The 17,738-nt window shown below is 44.0% G+C and overlaps 1 protein-coding gene across 1 annotated transcript in view; it reads right to left on the reverse strand.

Annotated features, from left to right (window-relative positions):
- yeats2 (YEATS domain containing 2) overlaps positions 1-17,738 on the reverse strand; it is a 39,356-nt gene that overhangs the window by 20,135 nt on the left and 1,483 nt on the right. The window contains exons 5-18 of the mRNA XM_080010352.1: positions 16,798-17,031; positions 15,322-15,431; positions 14,181-14,342; positions 11,791-11,902; positions 11,087-11,131; positions 10,812-10,986; positions 8,366-8,596; positions 7,586-7,753; positions 7,255-7,346; positions 6,384-6,635; positions 6,013-6,244; positions 5,602-5,763; positions 3,291-3,418; positions 2,350-2,490 (exon numbers count right to left, since the gene is read on the reverse strand). Of these exons, the coding sequence (XP_079866478.1) occupies positions 2,350-2,490; positions 3,291-3,418; positions 5,602-5,763; positions 6,013-6,244; positions 6,384-6,635; positions 7,255-7,346; positions 7,586-7,753; positions 8,366-8,596; positions 10,812-10,986; positions 11,087-11,131; positions 11,791-11,902; positions 14,181-14,342; positions 15,322-15,431; positions 16,798-17,031 (2,244 nt within the window). The remainder of the gene's footprint in view (positions 1-2,349; positions 2,491-3,290; positions 3,419-5,601; positions 5,764-6,012; positions 6,245-6,383; positions 6,636-7,254; positions 7,347-7,585; positions 7,754-8,365; positions 8,597-10,811; positions 10,987-11,086; positions 11,132-11,790; positions 11,903-14,180; positions 14,343-15,321; positions 15,432-16,797; positions 17,032-17,738) is intronic.

A 17,738-nucleotide genomic window follows, 5' to 3' on the forward strand; every position in this document is an offset into this window, starting at 1 on the left:
AAAAATGTTGCGTGGAAGAAGCAAAAGCTGATGACACTTCTGTAACTTTTTTTTTTTAAGAAACCAGCACAAATAAACACCAGAGGCAGGAAATTTCACTTCTCAGTGAAAAAGGTATCATCTGCGCGATGTTATGGATTATGAGAAGAAGCTGGCACAAGCTCTCATTTATATCGTGGAACTGGCCGATTCAGACACGATCGACTGGCAAGATTCAGCGGGTGGCAGCGTGCTCCCAGAAAACAACAATTCCCAGAATGCAAATGGCTGGGAGGACGTTTCCATTTGCATTCTGGGAAATGTTGTCTGGTGAAAAAAGGGAAAGATGTGATAAGTGCCACTTTCTCAAAACTATCATTGTTATAAAACATTCATGCAGGAAATGGGAATGTTTATAAGTTACACAATAATAGAGGGGTCATGCTACTATAGTGAGCATGAATTTAGAATGAAAAGAAAATCAACTTCAACTTAAAATGAAAGGATTAACTAGAATTATGCATTTTCCAATATTTTTTTATAAATTAATGATTCAAATTAATGTTAACGAAAATAAATAAACAAATAACATACTTAGGTAGAGTATCATATTTTCACGTGTTATTTTGTATGACAATGACAGGTGCTAGTGGGGGAGTGGTTGGGGTTGGAGTTAACAGCTATTGTTCCCACCCATTACCTGCCAGGATCTTTGAGGGGCATTTTTTCTGCTCGAGGAGATTAGGTGTGCCAAGATTCAAATAAGAATATCTTCTTCAAATATAAAATAAAAGCAGTCCGTGTCACATATGTACAGTTTAGTGACCAAAACTAGCTACGTTGGTTTATCAAATTTACCATGGCTGCGTTTCAATTCTTGTGCGTGCTCGATCTTTACATTCCTCCCACCAACAATGGAAACCGCATGGAGGAGCACATACAAAACACAAAAACATTGAAGGGCTGTTTCTTGCAAAGTTAACAAAGTAATATTACAGATTACCGCTTTGAAATATATAATTATTCCATGTGCCCTTTTGGTCTTCAACCCATGTTGGGCCCCGGGGCCTGAGCCCTTGTAAGCCAATGCACTGATCCAGGCCCGACACTAGAGGTGGAGGCTGAACGCAGCCATTATGAAAGTTCTCTGGGAAGCGGGTGATGCAGCAGTAAATTCTCACCCTGGCAAATCAATACAATTCCTGAGTGGGTTTTAATCCATTGTCTATGTGGGTCAGCAGCATCACCCATATAGGACGAGCCTGCGCTTGAACAAGCCTTCTCAAGGACGAGGTGAGCTTGTCGTTCGACAAACTTCGCTTTAGAAATACACACATAGAAGCGAAAACACAAATCCCCTCATGACTCATTTCATGGTATCACACCCTGGCTTACACAAGATGAAATAAGCTAAAATAAAAGTGAACGTGGTGATGCGGTAGCTGGTTTGCAAGTAGTGAAGGCGTAGTTTCAGGGGTGGATAGTGGCCAGAAATGAAAATGGCTATTGTGCGGTTATATAAGACAAAGGAATTAAGCAGTGTGAGTGAACGCGTCGGCCTCCGGCCAGGCAGCACAAAGTTGAGTCAGTCCCACACCAGCTGTTCCATGGAGACCTGCACCATGAGACAGTCCCACTCAAATACTTTGGGACAGGACAATGGCTGTTGAATACGTCTTTCATTCTGCTTATGTCCTTCATTCCGTACATCAATGGCGTACTATTTAAGGTTTTTCTGTTTATATTCCAAAAATTGTAGACGACAAGACAATACTCACAAACTATGCAAGCTACACTAATAAATTAGGTCGTCTGTGTGACGCTGAAAGTTTTACAGGCACGCTGTTCCTTGCTCAAAATCATTTATCGCCACCCTGCAACAGTGTGACGTAACTCTGATCTGGCCTAATGGTCTATGTAATCATGTTGAAGAGACCTGAATTGACTCTCTCCATTGGAAGAGAAGGAGTTGAAGCCGGATAATTCATAAATGAACTGCCAGAAAAGGAAGGAGGCAGAGCATTTTGGCATTGAGAGGTGAATTAGATCAAATTCATGCCCCGGACGTTGCCAAAAGTGTAATCGTTGGCTTTAATCTGATAATCAGGCCGCATTCATTCAGCGTCCCATTCCCGAATTGAGTGGCACAGCGAGATACAGCACCGACTAGCAGAACCACTTCAAAATTAGAATAAAAATGTGTATTCATCACATGAATGCTGAGTCATTAGTACATTGGAGACGGTGTTGGTTACTGGCATGAACACAAAGACTTTCAGGAAATGTGGGAGCGTCAAATGAAAGATCCCTGAGGTCACATCACCAACATCCATCTCGTCCGTCCCTCTCGTCCCCCGTCCCCCCACTGACCTGTGCCAGGATGGCCGCCTTCTGTCCCGCCGTCACCCGGATGGCCTGCTGGGAAACTGATGAGGACGCCGCATGACCTGTCGAGCTGGACCCCCCCTGCTTCCCCGAGCCCTGGGCTGGCTGACCGACCAAAAAGGTGCCCTGGTAAAGACGCCAGGATATATTCAACACACTACACATGCCAACCAACAATAAAGCAAAAAAAGGGCAATAGATTTAAATACACTCGTTTTGTGATTGGTGCCCAAAAATGTTTTCGATTTTGTCGATACATTTTATATTTCAAGTTTAATCAACCACAGTTAACATTTGTTTTCAAGTTTAATCAACCACAGTTAACATTTGTTTATGCTCCCAAATACGAGCTACTGACAACATTTGGCACAAAACATGTAGCTAACGTTTTCTGTCACCCTAGTATAAATATAGCTTACTGAAGTATTTTAAAGAAAGAATTTCAAACAAAATAGAGATGAAAAAACAGGATGTGGGTCTGATGTTTGTTCTAAACATTAAGTGGAATATTTTGGGGTGCCTCAGTAAAATGTATTCAGAGCTGCAAGTTAATTATATCCTACCAGGCAGGCAGTATTGTTCCAGAGCTGGCAGTCGCTTCAATAAAACGGCAATGAATACATCTAATTGAGAGCGTGCCAGAGCCTACAGTGGAATCCTAAAAAAGTAGGCCTCACAATAGCCTTTTTTCGCTGACAGTCTGTCTGCAGTTCTTTAATGCTGGTAGAGTACTAAACCAGGCTTAAGTGTTACATAAAGTGTGGCCAGTGAAAGAGGGATGATGTGCGAAGCGTCTGGAGATTTAGGGAAGAGGCTTTACAGCTGTGGAATATTCAGAATGCGGTGTGTGTGTACCTGCAGGTATTGTTTCACTGTGTGTGTGTGTGTGTGTGTGTGTGTGTGTGTGTGTGTGTGTGTGTACTTACCTGTGGAGTCTGTTTGAGGATGTAGGATGTGTAGGAGAGGTTGGATGGCAGACTGCTAGAGGAGGAGGAAGAGGGGGAGGAAGAGGTCTGGGAGGCGCCTGCAGACGACCCGCTCTGGGACTGCTGGCCTAAATTATAGATACACCCCCCAAAACACATGAGCCTCAAAGGCAAACCAACAAAGCCCGTTATTCCTGATACCGTGTCAGAAATCATGCCTTATTCAATGCATAAATCTGACTGATCTTATTGAACCAAATAATTTGGTCTTAGACAATAACAATTCCGAACCAAGAGTTGTACAACACTGTCAAAAAAACTTTTGATTGAAATAAATTCCGTTTCAGATTGAATGTGTTTGCCACCCAAAAAAAATATAAATAATAAAGCAGTGGGACCATTCACAAAAATAAAAGGATTCTGGGGCAAATAAATATCCCCATCACATCAAGTGACCAAGAAAAAACAAATCAATCAGAAGTCGGTGCACTTTGGAGAAAAGAAAGTGACCATCTTCAAGCAAAGATGAGGGTAAACAAAGACGAGGGTTCAGATTAAGTGGAATTCTGGGACTTGTAGTGTAATCCACTCAAAACAAAAAAAAAATAAACATATCAGTAAAACGTTGTGTTGCTAGATGTGTACATATGTGTTATTTTTTTTCCTCATTCTAATTTGTATCCCTTTCTTGACCACACTGTTCCTATGGCTGAAACCTTCACTTCTGGGGATTAATAAAATCCCTTATCCCTTAATCTTATCTCAATAATATTAGTAATATATACGTCACAGATCAGCCCCAACATTAAAACCACTGACAGGTGAAATGAATAAAATTGCTCATCTTGATATAATAGCACCTGTCAATGGTCAGTTCTTTAAGTTGATGTGTTGAAAGCAGGAAAAATGGGCAAGCATCAGGATCTGAGCAACTTTGACAAGGGTCAAATTGTGAATGGCAGGTCTTGTGGGTTGTTCCCTGTATGCAGTGGTTAGTACCTAACAAAAGTAATCCAAGTAAGAACAACCGGTGAACCAGCGACAGGGTCATGGGCGCCCAAGGCTCAGTGATGCGTATGGAGAGTGAAGTGAAGCCCCTCTGGTCGATCCCTCAGAAGAGCTACTGTAGCACTAATTTCTGAAAACGTTCATGTTGGCTATGATAGAAAGGTGTCAGAACACACAGTGCATCACAGCTTGCTGCGTATGGGGCTGCGTAGCCGCAGACCGGTCAGAGTGCCCATGCACTCCCTGTCCACCGCAGAGAGCGCCTACAACGGACATCTGAGTGTTAGAACTGGACCATGGAGCAATGGACGAAGGTGGCCTAGTCTGATGAATCATGTTTTCTTTTACATCATGTGGATAGCTGGTGTGTGTGCGCCATTTTCTGGGGACGGCAAACCGGTGGAGGCAGTGTGATGCTCTGGAATAGGTTCTGCTGGGAAACCATGGGTCCTTGCATTCATGTAGATGTTACTTTCACACGTACCACCTCCCTAAACATCGTAAGGCGGGTCAAAGCTTTTTTGGCGGCACAAGGGGGACCTACACAATATTAGGCAGGTTGGTTGGTTGAGTCATGAGGGGATTTGTGTTTTCGCTTCTATGTGTGTATTTCTAAAGCGAAGTTTGTTGAAGAACAAGGCTGGTTTTAATGTTGTGGCTGATCGGTATATACCTTCATTGACTTAGCGATATGAAAGATGACTTTATGCCAAGTAGCCCTGAATATATTTCCGAATAGATATAATTATTTGAAAACAATGGAGATATATATATATATATATATATATATATATATATATATATATATATAATTATTATTATTTATTTTTTGATAGGACCACAGTTGAACATCTTAATTCTCATTGCATCTAGTTTGGATCTCAGCCTTTTGACGAACTCTTCCCTGACATACTTGAGTGTATTGTAGAACAAACAGAGACAACAAAGACTGTGATTGACTCAATGTCCGGGGGTGGTAAAAACTAGCAAAAACCCTCAAACTCCAGCCAGCGTCCCTCCTGCCATCTACAGTTATTTCAGTAGTGATGCTCCTTCGGGTGCCTCTCCAAACTTACAAGCCAAGGGCAAATATTGTAACCCCGGACAGTGAATCAGTCGTCTACTCATCTCTTTCTCCTTTGTCCTACCGAAAAAATGCTCCTACTTAAAAGTTATTTTAAAAGGGAATTCAGAAGGCTACATCTATTGAATTGCTTATTCAAATAAAATACACATACACATTTTTGGGCAGATTTAAATCTCACAAGCATCTGTAGGGCTACCTAAAATGTAGTTTCCCCACCTGCTGAGTTGGAGGCTCGGAGGATCGCCCCCTGCGGAATGAGCAGCAGCTTGCCCTTCCCAGATGGGTTCTTGCTGTTGGTGGTCAGGTAGAGTTTGGTTCCCGGGGGCAGGTTGGCCAGGTTAGCTAGGTTGTTGGCCGGCAGCTGAAGAGTAGCCATGACTGAGAGGACACACACACACACACACACACACACACACACACACACACACACACACACACACACACACACACACACACACACACACACACACACACACACACACACACACACACGTCATCTTCCATCCTCTGTCAGAAAAACAAACCCGACTATAAAGAGGTTCTTCAAATAAAAAAATTTAAATTTTGGATTCAAAACAGCTCAGTAGGTTTCTGGGCCCTGAGGCTAGAGTGCGTGTGTGTCCTGACCTCCACTCTTTCCACTTCCTGAACTGCCAGCTGCTTTGGCAGCGGCCTGTTGACCCCCGACGCCTCCTGCTCCGCTGACAATGGCCTTGGCGACGCCCTGGGCCACGACCTGCTTTCCGCTCATCACCTTGGAGCTAGAGGCGTTGCCCTTGGCGACCAGGATCTGTCCACTGCTGATGGCCACCTGCTTTACTGCAGACTGGAGGGTCGAGCCGACGGGGATGCCCATCATCTAGAGCGGGTGGAGAGCAGGCAGGGCGAAAAAAAAAAAAAAAAAGACTTCACACACGACAATCAGTCACGTGACAATTTCTACAGGTACTCGCCGAGTGGGGAAATCCATCAATGTGCTCCGGAATCGCATGAATAACCTTGCCAGCCGCTGTGGCCCCCGTGGTCCCTGCCGACTGTTTCTGGGGGGACATGGAGATCACGTGACCTCCCTTCACTGCGACAAACTGGTGCGTTGCCGTGGCGGCGGGCTGCTGCTGGGCGGTTACTGTGGAAACCATCTGCTGCTGATGCTGCTGCTGCTGATGCTGCTGCAGCTGCTGCAGCTGCTGCTGCTGCTGCTGCTGCTGCTGCTGCGTGGAAACTTCCCCTGGTTCCTGCTTGATAATTACCTGGGGGAAAAAAAACAAAAAACAAAAAAAAAAACCACACGACAGCGTGTGAAGAGGGAGACAGAGGAGAAGACACAACAGACTCACGGAAACATCTTTATTTCATACGAGCATTATCATTCAAAATGAAACCAGTAAACGCAAAAGTAAACCCAATTTCTCTGAGCAGGAGGGATTGATGTGCGGGTACATGGAACACTTTGTGGCTCAATGAGCTTTTCACCGAGTGTTAACATCATTCATTCCTTGAGCGCTTGTTTTCATCTCCGCTCATTGCTTCAGGTTTTTGCAGAAGTTGTCGTAGTAGTAGCAAGAGATTTAAAAGAGAGCATCACTGCAACTGAACGCAAAGTTGTAATGAAACATCACTTTATCCGCTCTGGATGAGGAGGCGGCGGGAGTGTGCGGATTTTACTGCAGGGCTTCGGCACCCTGTGCAAGAACCCCCATCGAGCAGCCATTCTCTCTGCAACACCCCCCCCCCCCCGTTACTGTCTTCAGAGTGGTGTCCCAGTTAAACAGCTTGCCAAGGCACTGAAGATAGCACCGTACTATTAATACCATGCTGCCTTGTTATGAGGGACGGGGAGAGATTTTTTCATGGACTTCACAGACTCACCTTCACTCCTGATGACAGGAAGCTGCCGGCGTGAACTTTGGGCGCCGGGGAGCGAGGGCCCTGGCCAGCAGACTGTTTGGCCAAGGGGCTTCCTGTAGGGCGGGTTGGACACACAAACAGGCGGTCGGAGGAAGGAGGATTACACCATCGGTGGTTTTACGCGGATTAATAGAAAAGACAGCGAGAGAGGGGAAATAAAAAGCCACACACAACACAGAAGCCCTTTTCAAATAGCGTGTGGGGACTCAGGCCTCCTGCTTTCCCACTCCCACTTCCTGTGTCGAGTGGCATTACATCACTGGTTGAGGGTGCAGTGTACGTGTGCGTGTACCTGCAGAGGCGGTGGACGCGGTCGCCATGCCGACCACCTGGCCCGGCTTGTCCACGATGATGTAGGGGTTGTTAAGCACCGCGGAGGAGCCCTGCTTGCCGTGGACCGGGGTGGAGGTGGTCGGGGTGCGGGGCAGCGGAGAGTGACTGGGGGTGGAGATGGGAGAGCCTGAGAGGAACGAAAAAAACAGAAAGGAATAAAACGCAAAGTCACAAACACCATGATGTGGACGAATTTTACGAAAAAAACAAATAAATATTTGTAATGTGGATTTATCTCATTTTGTCACCTTGTAGCATAAGATTAAATGAATCAATGGTTACAGAGCATCAGATTTAATGCAGCATTTGAAACTTGTGTATTCAAAACTGAATGACAAGATTTGGGGGAAAGACCACTGGATATTTCCACACAATAAATAGTTGAGGAGCCATCATTATGAATGTGGATTTATTATAACCAAGCAGGTAGAGATAGACATCATGAAGTTCAGACAATTTGATTTCTTTACTATAATGCAGCCTTTAAGACAACATTTAACTATATCACGATATTACAATAACCAAAATCCCAGACATCATATCATATCATCATCAACCTCATTGCATATCACAATATCGATATCATAACAATATATCGCCCTGCCCTAGAATTACAAGAAAAAATGTAAAAAGCATTATGCTCGGATTTTGACTAAAGGGTAGTTGTAGTTACTCCATAGTTTACTATAGCGGAGGCAAACCATTAAAAAGGTAGTGAAATCCAGGTGGAGAATTTTACCCGAGACGATTTTGCAGCTCATGGTGATCGGCTGGAAAGATTTCCCCGGCGACTCTGCGGGAGTGGGCGACTGCGCCTGGGGGACGATCTTACAGCTGGCTGTGATTGGCTGGAAGGCGGAGTTGCCGTGGGACCCTAAGGTGATCTTGTCGCTGTGTTTAGGTCGCGTGGGGATGCGTTCGCCGGCACCGTGACCCCCCGAGGACTTCCCCGGTTCTGCTTTGACGAAACCTAACAAAAAAGAGTCAGGGGAGAGTAATGATCGTTCAGAAACAATCCCAACTTTCATCCTAAATTTATAAGCAAGGCTAGAGAGAGTGTCTCGAGTGGTGTGTGTGTGTGTGTGTGTGTGTGTGTGTGTGTGTGTGTGTGTGTGTGTGTGTGTGTGTGTGTGTGTGTGTGTAGAGTCATAAATTGGACAGCTTGGAAAGAGAGCGATGTCCAGCTTCATCAATAATTCACAGGCATGCAAAGAAAAGGTTTACGGAAGAGAGTAAAACTATGATCAACTGGACAGAAGTGACAAATGGCCGCTGTGGATCTAAGAGACGGACACGCTGGCTGTTGTGCTGAGACAGGTGATCGTATTACGACGACAAGAGAATCCCTAAATTCTGAGAACAAAGTAAATACTACTCAAAGTAAATACTGGTGGTCCCATTGGAGAGTCATTACACAGGGGTTGGGGGACATGGGGTTTAACTTAGTATTTTTAGGTTTATATGCAGTTACTTTAGAACATTTAAATAGCATGAGTAAATCTAGAATAAAAACATACTTTTTCCACACAGTTAATTTATTACATGAATTAAATGTGTATACATTTAAATTCTTACTTGAAAAATTCAAATTCTCACTGAATATTAAAGCAAAACTATGTAACTTTTTTACCTTAAAATAACAACTTTGAAATCATTTTGGTGGGACACTGACTTCTAATATGGAGAATGGCTCTTTCATTCCTACATTTCTACCCCCCTGTGTGTTCTTGGACTATGTAACATTGGTGTTCGGGTTCGAAACCGCGGGAAAACCGGGTTTCACTTTATGGCACTTTGTCACTTGCTTGATGTTTGGCTCTGGTAATAAAGTTTTTTTTGCCTGGTAAAATGCATATATATAAAAAAAAAAAAAAGATTAATTATATACTATCCAGTAAAAACGTCCGGTAATAATGCTCGTACAAAACACGTAGCCGTTCTGTCTCCCCGACACCGCGGGCGAAATGGGCCAGTGGTGTGCCCGGCACACGCACCTCAGCAGGCCCTCAATTTCATTGCGCCATAGGGTTTGTTTCACCCTCTGATTCGTGTGAAGAGGCGATCTGCCAAGCTGAGCTCATCCGGTACCTACACCGGTAGCAGGGGGCCAATCCCCGCACCTCTCTGCTAACCGCCCCTCATTTTTTCAGTGCGGGGCGAACGCCGCAGCCTCCTAGGTGCAGTCGCCCGGCTCCGCTGCTGCTATCTTTTGAGTTTAATAGGAATTATGGTACTGTTTTTGTCAATTTTTGTAACACATTTTTTTATAGAATAAATTATTCAAAGTTTTGAAAAATACAGACAGCTACCCCTTCAAGGCATCGCAATAGGATGCTGTCACAGTCATAATAATTACAAATTAATTAAGAAAGAAAGAAATTAATTTACAGATCACTGGGCGTCAAGTCTGGGCGTGACACCACTTATAAATGCGCTTCAAGAGCGCCAGCTCTCTGAAGACGATCGCGGTCCACTGTCTTTTTTAAAAATTAATTTTTTTAATCTTGCGCAATTACCACCAGTTCTGTGCAGACAGTAAAAATTTCACTCTAGCTGCGCGTGGCTATTAGCACCGTTGTTTGTGAATTGGACGTTTTTTGCAACGAGGCTTATTTGCATAGAAAGGGGTAAATTTTGCACTAAATGTATGCATAACTAATGTAAATACACACAAATAGCACCGGCACACCTAGACGCTATTTGAGTGGAGCCGTCGCAAAAGCCGTGCAATCTTTTTGTGAATTCGCCCCTTTTAGAAAGGCCGACTGTGACAGCGTTGACAGCTTATTCATAGAATACTTAGAAATATACATGATAATGATAGCAACATTAAAATTGTTCTAAAAAAGTTATATTATTCTTCTCAAGAGCAAATGATCTAAAGTAGTCCAGGGGATATGAACATTTGGACTTGCTTTCTCTATATAGCATATTCAAAATATTTTGTTGTCTAATGCCATAATTTCAGACCTTAATCTCTTAAGATATTTTTACTATGCAATGACAGTGTGCCACTCCAATTAGTTAACACGGATTCCATTTTTCTCCATAAGCGACTGCCAACATGCCTCTAGGTGTCAAAAAAGAGGAAATCAAGTAAACTTTTCTTGAACGTCTGACGTGTTTGACAAGGCTCTTGGTATCAGGCAGTATCAGCACGTCCCTCTTGGTACTCTGTGTGTTACCTTTGTCCATGACGGAGTCCAGTGGGTGCGAGGAAGGAGAGCAGGGGGGTCCCAGAGCCTGGGCGAGCGGCGAGGGGGACGTGGGGCTGTCCGCCCTGCGAGTCATCCTGGAGGAGGAAGGCAGCGAGACGTACTCCCCCCCCAGAGTGTTCCTGTGGAGCTCCACGTCGACCACCTGGATGGGAAGCAGCACGACCACAGCAAAGTTTGGACATCGACTGACGAAAATGTACCCATTTAAGCAAGACATGGATGATGTGTGCATTCAAACTTACAGTTTCTGCGCCCAGCGTCTGCAGGCCTGTGTATGTTCTGTCCAACTGCAGAACAAATAAAGCCAGAGTAAAACAATAAATGGGACTATACGCCAAAACTTCAAACAAGATATCGTTTCAGATATTACTATTGATTTGTGCTGTTTGTTCAAAAATCTGATTCAATATCAATATCAATACCAATTCTGTGTGAAAGGGCTGGGTATTGGGCAGGATCTAACAATTTGATTCTGATACAAAGGGTCACGTTTAGATTCAATATATATTCAAAGGGATATTGATGACATGGCTTACGATATGATTCTATATTGACATTTTATACAGAATGAGAATTTCTCCAAACTTTTGAGTGCACCATCTGACGTGGATTACAGCAATATTTCACTGAACAAATTAAGTCTAATGAAGAAATTCTATATTTCCATTCATTTCGTGACTATGGTGGTATTTTATATAAGTGGAATATAGTCGCATACCCAAACAATGTATCAATAGTATAATTTTGAAATAGAGTGCTGATTTTCTTTTTCACCCAGCTCTAATGTGTTATCAACAATTTAATGATAATGAAGACGACAAGCGTGAAGAACGGTGAATCTTTTAAAGAAATAAATAATACAAAGCCTGGTGAATAATGCATGTCACTAGAGGATGGGCGGGGGGGGGGGGGGGGGCTGAGTCTACAGACTCCGCGGGGGCCCGACCTTCAGCTGGTGGATGATGTCGATGCGTTTGTTGCGGGGGTCTTTGAAGTGGATCTGGATCCTGACAGGAAACTCCCCCCAGCCTCGCCGCGTCAGGTGGAAGGGAGGTTCACTGAGGACAAACACACACAAACACACACATAAAATACGTATGCGACATAATTAAAACATGCTTCCGGGACAGATAAATATTGAAGATGCACAACAAAAATGAGTCATCTCCCAATCAGCATTTTGGACTCAGCTTGAGTTAATAATCTCCTATAAACTACGACTTGAATGCTCTTCTTATCTCACGTCCCTCCCAAGCCGGGGGTCTTCGGTGCCCGGAGAGCAGAGGCTCATCCGACTGCCTGTGTGCACGAGCAGCTATGCACGCGTGTGCACACTATGCAAGCGTAGGAGCACCAGTGGGAATATGTGCCTGGGTGCATGTGTTATAGACTAGTCATTCTCAACCTTTTTCCTTATCACAGTCTCTAAGATTGAGGACCCCTGGAACCAAAAGCAGAGAAGATTTTTATTATTGCTATTGTTTATTCAAAACTACCATAACTGTCTACACTCTAGTTAAGGAGATAACAGTGAAACTAGGACCAAAACAGTCATTATTGGACATTCCCTAACGTCTTGTGAATGAAAAAATTACTATTAATCATTTCGCTGTGGACGCCCTGGAACCTCTTGAAGCGAAGAACTCTCCACTTACAACCCAAAACGGAAACCTAAATAAATATACAGGTGATGTTTTTTTTTTCCTTTTTAGTGTGCGTGGGCTTGTCACTGTATTACTCGTGTGCATTCCATACGCGTACGACATCAACGTTCGGCACTTGTCAGAATCAGCAAAGCGCGTTGGGTCTGAGCGGGACTCAGCAGGAATAAAAACTTGAGTCAGTCACTGGGAGCTTGTGCGAGCCTGGCGACGCAACGCGAGAGCCTTGTCAGCTAAAAGCAGCCACGAGGCTTTGGCTGGGGATCAGGATTGTTTAGAAATAAGAGAGAATTCACTCGAACTCTGCATGGGCACACTTTTAGACATTTCTCACAAAATCTCCTGGCATCTGTGTTCACATTGCCTTTTCCACTTCTGTTTCCACTCATTTTAGTCTATTCTTTTTTTTTTTGTCTATTTTTCAATGATATGCAATTTTTTTAAGAAATTGTAGAAGTTTCTTCTTTTTTTTCTGTTTGTAATTTTTCTTTCTTTTTTAATTTTAATCTTGTTCATTCTATTCACGCAGAGTTATTATTATTTATCCTGCATGGCTAGGAATGGCATGAAGAATGAGAATTGCTTTCGTGACAATATACTGATACGCATTTGACAGAGACAGCTTTTAACTCCAAATACTAAAAATAGAAAACACGGCTCCGCCTACGATGACTGCCCTCTAATTACAGCATTGCATGCCGTGCTGATCTGCACACCTCAGGGTCTGCACGGAGACAAAGCTTTGACAACTCGAGAACGAGTGATGGAACGCGCCGTCTGCATGTTCCGGGCATATCCGCACTATCAATCAAGTGCGCTGGTTGTCGGACTCGTAAAGCGCTCACCCACGTCACGGTGTTCCGTCTGGGGATGTGTACGCACGCTGTGTAAAGGCCTAAAGGTTAAGCTCAGGAATGATGTTGTATAGAAAGGGAAGAGCATCAGTTGAGCTGAGCTTTCTGTAGCTTGATCATTTCTCAAGCCGTAGGGCGAGGCCACATCCAGTCCGCAATATAATTTATTGGTGGTGGTGATGTTTAAAATATAATAGTAAAATATGGCCCGCAAATGTATTTTAAAATCACAATGCTCAATAAGTCTTAATGTACTTCCTGATGCCAGGACCTCTACTCTGTGAGGTAAGTACTGAAGCTTTATTAAGGTAAGTTTCATCTAGGAGGATTTAAATGTATCTTGTGTCGATTACGCACATTTGCGTATTGTCAGTATTTTTAGAGCTTATAGAGATTATTGTGCGTAATCACCGGGTGTCATGACATTTCACTGCATATATGTATGACCGTGTGTATAGTATATGTATGTAACAAATAATCTCTTGAACGTTTTCAGAATATAAAATACACAATTAAATAACGATTATGCAATTCACTAATGTGCACGGTAAGAAAATAAAAATGGAGGAGAGAGTTTTTCCCTTGATGCTCAATATGGCCCCCCCGGGAGAAGACAACTTGGCCGGTGCCCCCCCCCCCCGTGGAGAGTTTCTTCCCGTCTCTCTGCCATCTATTCTAACCTTTGCTCTTTATCCTCTTCTATGAAAGCGCACACACACACACACACACACACACACACACACACACACACACACACACACACACACACACACACACACACACACACACACACACACACACACACACACACACACACGTACCTGACTTCCACCAGGTCGTTGGGTTTGTAGCTGGGGTGCAGGAAGAACCAGACTTTCTTGACAAAGTGGTCGATACTGGGCTCCTTCCTGGAGCCGCGGACGTAGAGCATCCACTTGTGGGTGGACTGGTCGTTCTCCTCCCGCTTGTCTGGGGGGATGTACCTGAGGGGACGAGATGGGGGCCGGGGGAGGTTAAGAAGGGAAACAAAACAATAGAAATGTGGAACAAATGCAGATGAGGGCGGTAGAGTTAAGATGGTCTGAGAGGAAGGAATTATATGTTGCGTAGGTTTGGCGAGAGAAACAAGACAAAGGCGGAGGAGCGGGCAGGTGGAGGGAGGTGACACAAAGATGGTCTGGTGGGACTGTCAAGCAGCTGTCATGGCTTCTGAGAACGGTTGGTTTTCCCACAAGAACAGGGGCAGGAAGGAGGAGGAGGCAACGGGGTGCTTCCGAGAACTGTTTAAATGGGAAAAGAGGGAAGGGGTCGGGGACGGAAGACAGAGAAGCTGCCTGGGAGACAACCAACTATTTCAGCGTCAACGATTCATCACCGTGTGCAGAGAGATTATGAGGAAGATGACACAGAGAGCGACGTAAAGTATTCCAAACATAAACACGTCGGTGTTCCAAAGATAAGCTTGTCACGGTTACTTTATGAAATTATTCATTAGCAACCGTCTTTAAGAGTTTAATGTTTAATCACAAATATTTTTCACTACTACCTACTCAGAGCTATACATTATGTGCCATCCAGGGCTGATAAAATATGTTTGCTCCTTCAGAAACGGACGAGATCCCTTTCGAACATTAGTTGAAGTTCAGCCCTGAAGAAATGCAATTAGTGTAGAAAGACGGCATTTATTGCTTCCATCAAGACCAGGCTTGTAGGGAGCTTCAAGTTATTACTCAACTCTCTGAAAAACAGTGAGAGAAGAAAACAAGAAATTCTCAGAAAACCAAAGTTAATAAGTGGAAGAAGTGGATTTCGACATCCACACACATCAACAAAACTTTGGCAGGCGGGGCCGTGCCGTGGAAGCGCACGTTTATTGATTCTTTATGTTTTGTTTTCATCTCTCCTCCTCCTCCTCCTCCCGTTACTTCATTGGAACTCAGTCTAGTGGTGCCGCTGACGTACTTGGACACGTTTCCTACTACGATGGTCTTCTTGGTGTAAAGTCTCAAAGCCTCGTCTCCACTGGTGTGGTAGGTGACCTCTGCCGCCACAGCCGGGACCCCAAACGTGTCCTGCAACACGGAACAGATCGCATCAGGAACGCCGAGTACGATCACAGAAGGACAGATGCTTTGACATATAATGCTGACGTTACATGACACTTTGTGACTATTTCACATTATATGTCGTTTTTATTTATTTATTTATTTATTTTTAAGCAGCGAATACATTTATTATAGCCTGAAAAATTAACAGTGTCTTCAAACTCTGATTTCGTCAACTTAAAGTTGCAGTATTATCTTAGTCAGAGGTGCCCAATACGTCGATCGTGATCGACCGGTAGATCGCAAAGGTAGATCGCGTGCCATTCAATTTTTATTTTTTTTTAAGCGATCTGACCGACATGTTGAATGAGCTTAATTTAGAGCTGCAAGGAAAAGACAAAACTGTGGTCAACATGATCAGTTCAGTTAATGCTTTCAAAGCTGCAGCGCCATGATTTGGGGAACTTTCAAAACCTTGCATCAGAGCTGGAGACCCAAGGGAAGGCATGTGCGCAACTTGACAGTGTGCGCTACACAGAGCAGATTGAAAATTGTCTGTCAGACTTTGACAAATGGTTTCAAGACTTTGCTTTACTCGAGCCAATCGCTACATTTATGTGGTTCCCATTTAGGGAAGATATTGAGGTTGATTCACTCGCATCAAAAATTGCAACACTGTTCCACCTGAACTGGTCTGCAGTGGAGGATGAGATGTTGACACTACAGGCTGACATTCAGCTAATGTCCAGGGCTCATGGACAGTTTTGGAACTTACTCACAAAGAAAAAGTACCCAAACATGAGGAAATGTGCTCCATCCTTGACTGCATTATTCGGCTCTTCTTATTTATGCGAGTCAGCCTTTCCCACATGAAGATTATTAAGTTCAAATACCATTCCACCATGACTGACGATCATTTGGAGGCCTGCCTGAGGCTGGCTACCAGCAGCTACTGTCCAGGCTATGCAATACTGGCCAACTCCATTCAGTGCAAGTCATCAGAGTAAGGTAGTGACCATAAATGTATTTAATTGTATTGTGCTGTAAGGGTTCATGCAGTGAGGCAAGGTACGCCAACATATATTGTATATATAAAGTATACTCAGTATATAAATAAATAAATATATTTAGCATTTTTTTATGCAGGTAGATCATTTTGACCTGGTCATTTTAAAAGCAGCCTGCAAGCCGAAAAAGTGTGGGCACCCCTGATCTAAGTATTATTAAAAGTACCCATGCCTGAAACCCAAAAATGTTATTGGATTTACATTATTATTATTATTTTTATTTTTTTTTTTTTAGAATGGATTGGAAATCTAGTTAAATATGAACCGTTTTTAGGCAGGGTCTAAATGAGGACACCCTGGTTCCAGAAACCGTCCATCCCACTCACCTTTCCTGTGTTGCGTCCTGGTCGGCGGTCTGGTCTGCCGCCACTCTCCCTCCACGCCGCCTCGCCGTCCCGGTCGGCTCCCTCTCCTGGCTGGGACAGCGACTCCGACTCGGACGGGGGCAAGGACGGCGTTTCGGAGCCCTGGTTGAGCGGCGAGGAGGAGCGTGAGGGAGACTCCAGAAACCGTCGGATGGCCGGATGGTTCAGCACCGCGGGGTCGCTCTTGGAGGTTTGCTGGAAAGTTAAGTCAAGTGAAGGAAAGTTTAATTACACAGCCCTTAATCACAGTACAGTGTCAAAGTAAGAAAAAGGAAAAAGAAAAGCTTCAAGGAAAACACGTGGAAGAGACGTGGACAACCCTACTTGCACTAACAAGGAATTTGACTTTGGTTGTCTCGACCGAGCATCATTTAGATCAAATTGCCGGTAGGGCTGTGAATGGAAGTGTGTGGGAATGGAAGCAGTAACATTTCTATAAAGTAGGGGTGGAGCCAAATCTATGAATCACAAATATTTATTTCGTACAAATCTTTAAAAAATGATTTTCGGGAAGAAAAAAAAGTCAACATCTGAACCGTGGAGCTCGACTGCAAAGACGAGAAACTGAACACGTCCAGTCTGTAAGGAGACAGGTCTTTATATTGTCGAGAAACTGAACACGTCCAGTCTGTAAGGAGACAGGTCTTTATATTGTTAAATTTTATTCTTTTTCTTCTTAAAAATGTCACTTAGACCCTAGCTGTGTCTTTCAGAGTTAGGGGTGCGATGCGGGGACATCAGACACAACGCTTCGCTTGGCCGCACCGGCTGCAGCGCAGTGCGGAGCCGGGTACAGCGAGCGGACAGGGAATGCACAAACGAACGATCCGGCAAACAGGGAGGTGCCAGGGACAGTTATTGTGTCTTCTGGGAGACATCTAGCTGTTCATAAGAGTCTGGTT

The sequence above is a fragment of the Zeus faber genome (genome assembly GCF_960531495.2).
Source record: "Zeus faber genome assembly, chromosome: 12".
Lineage (NCBI taxonomy): Eukaryota > Metazoa > Chordata > Actinopteri > Zeiformes > Zeidae > Zeus > Zeus faber.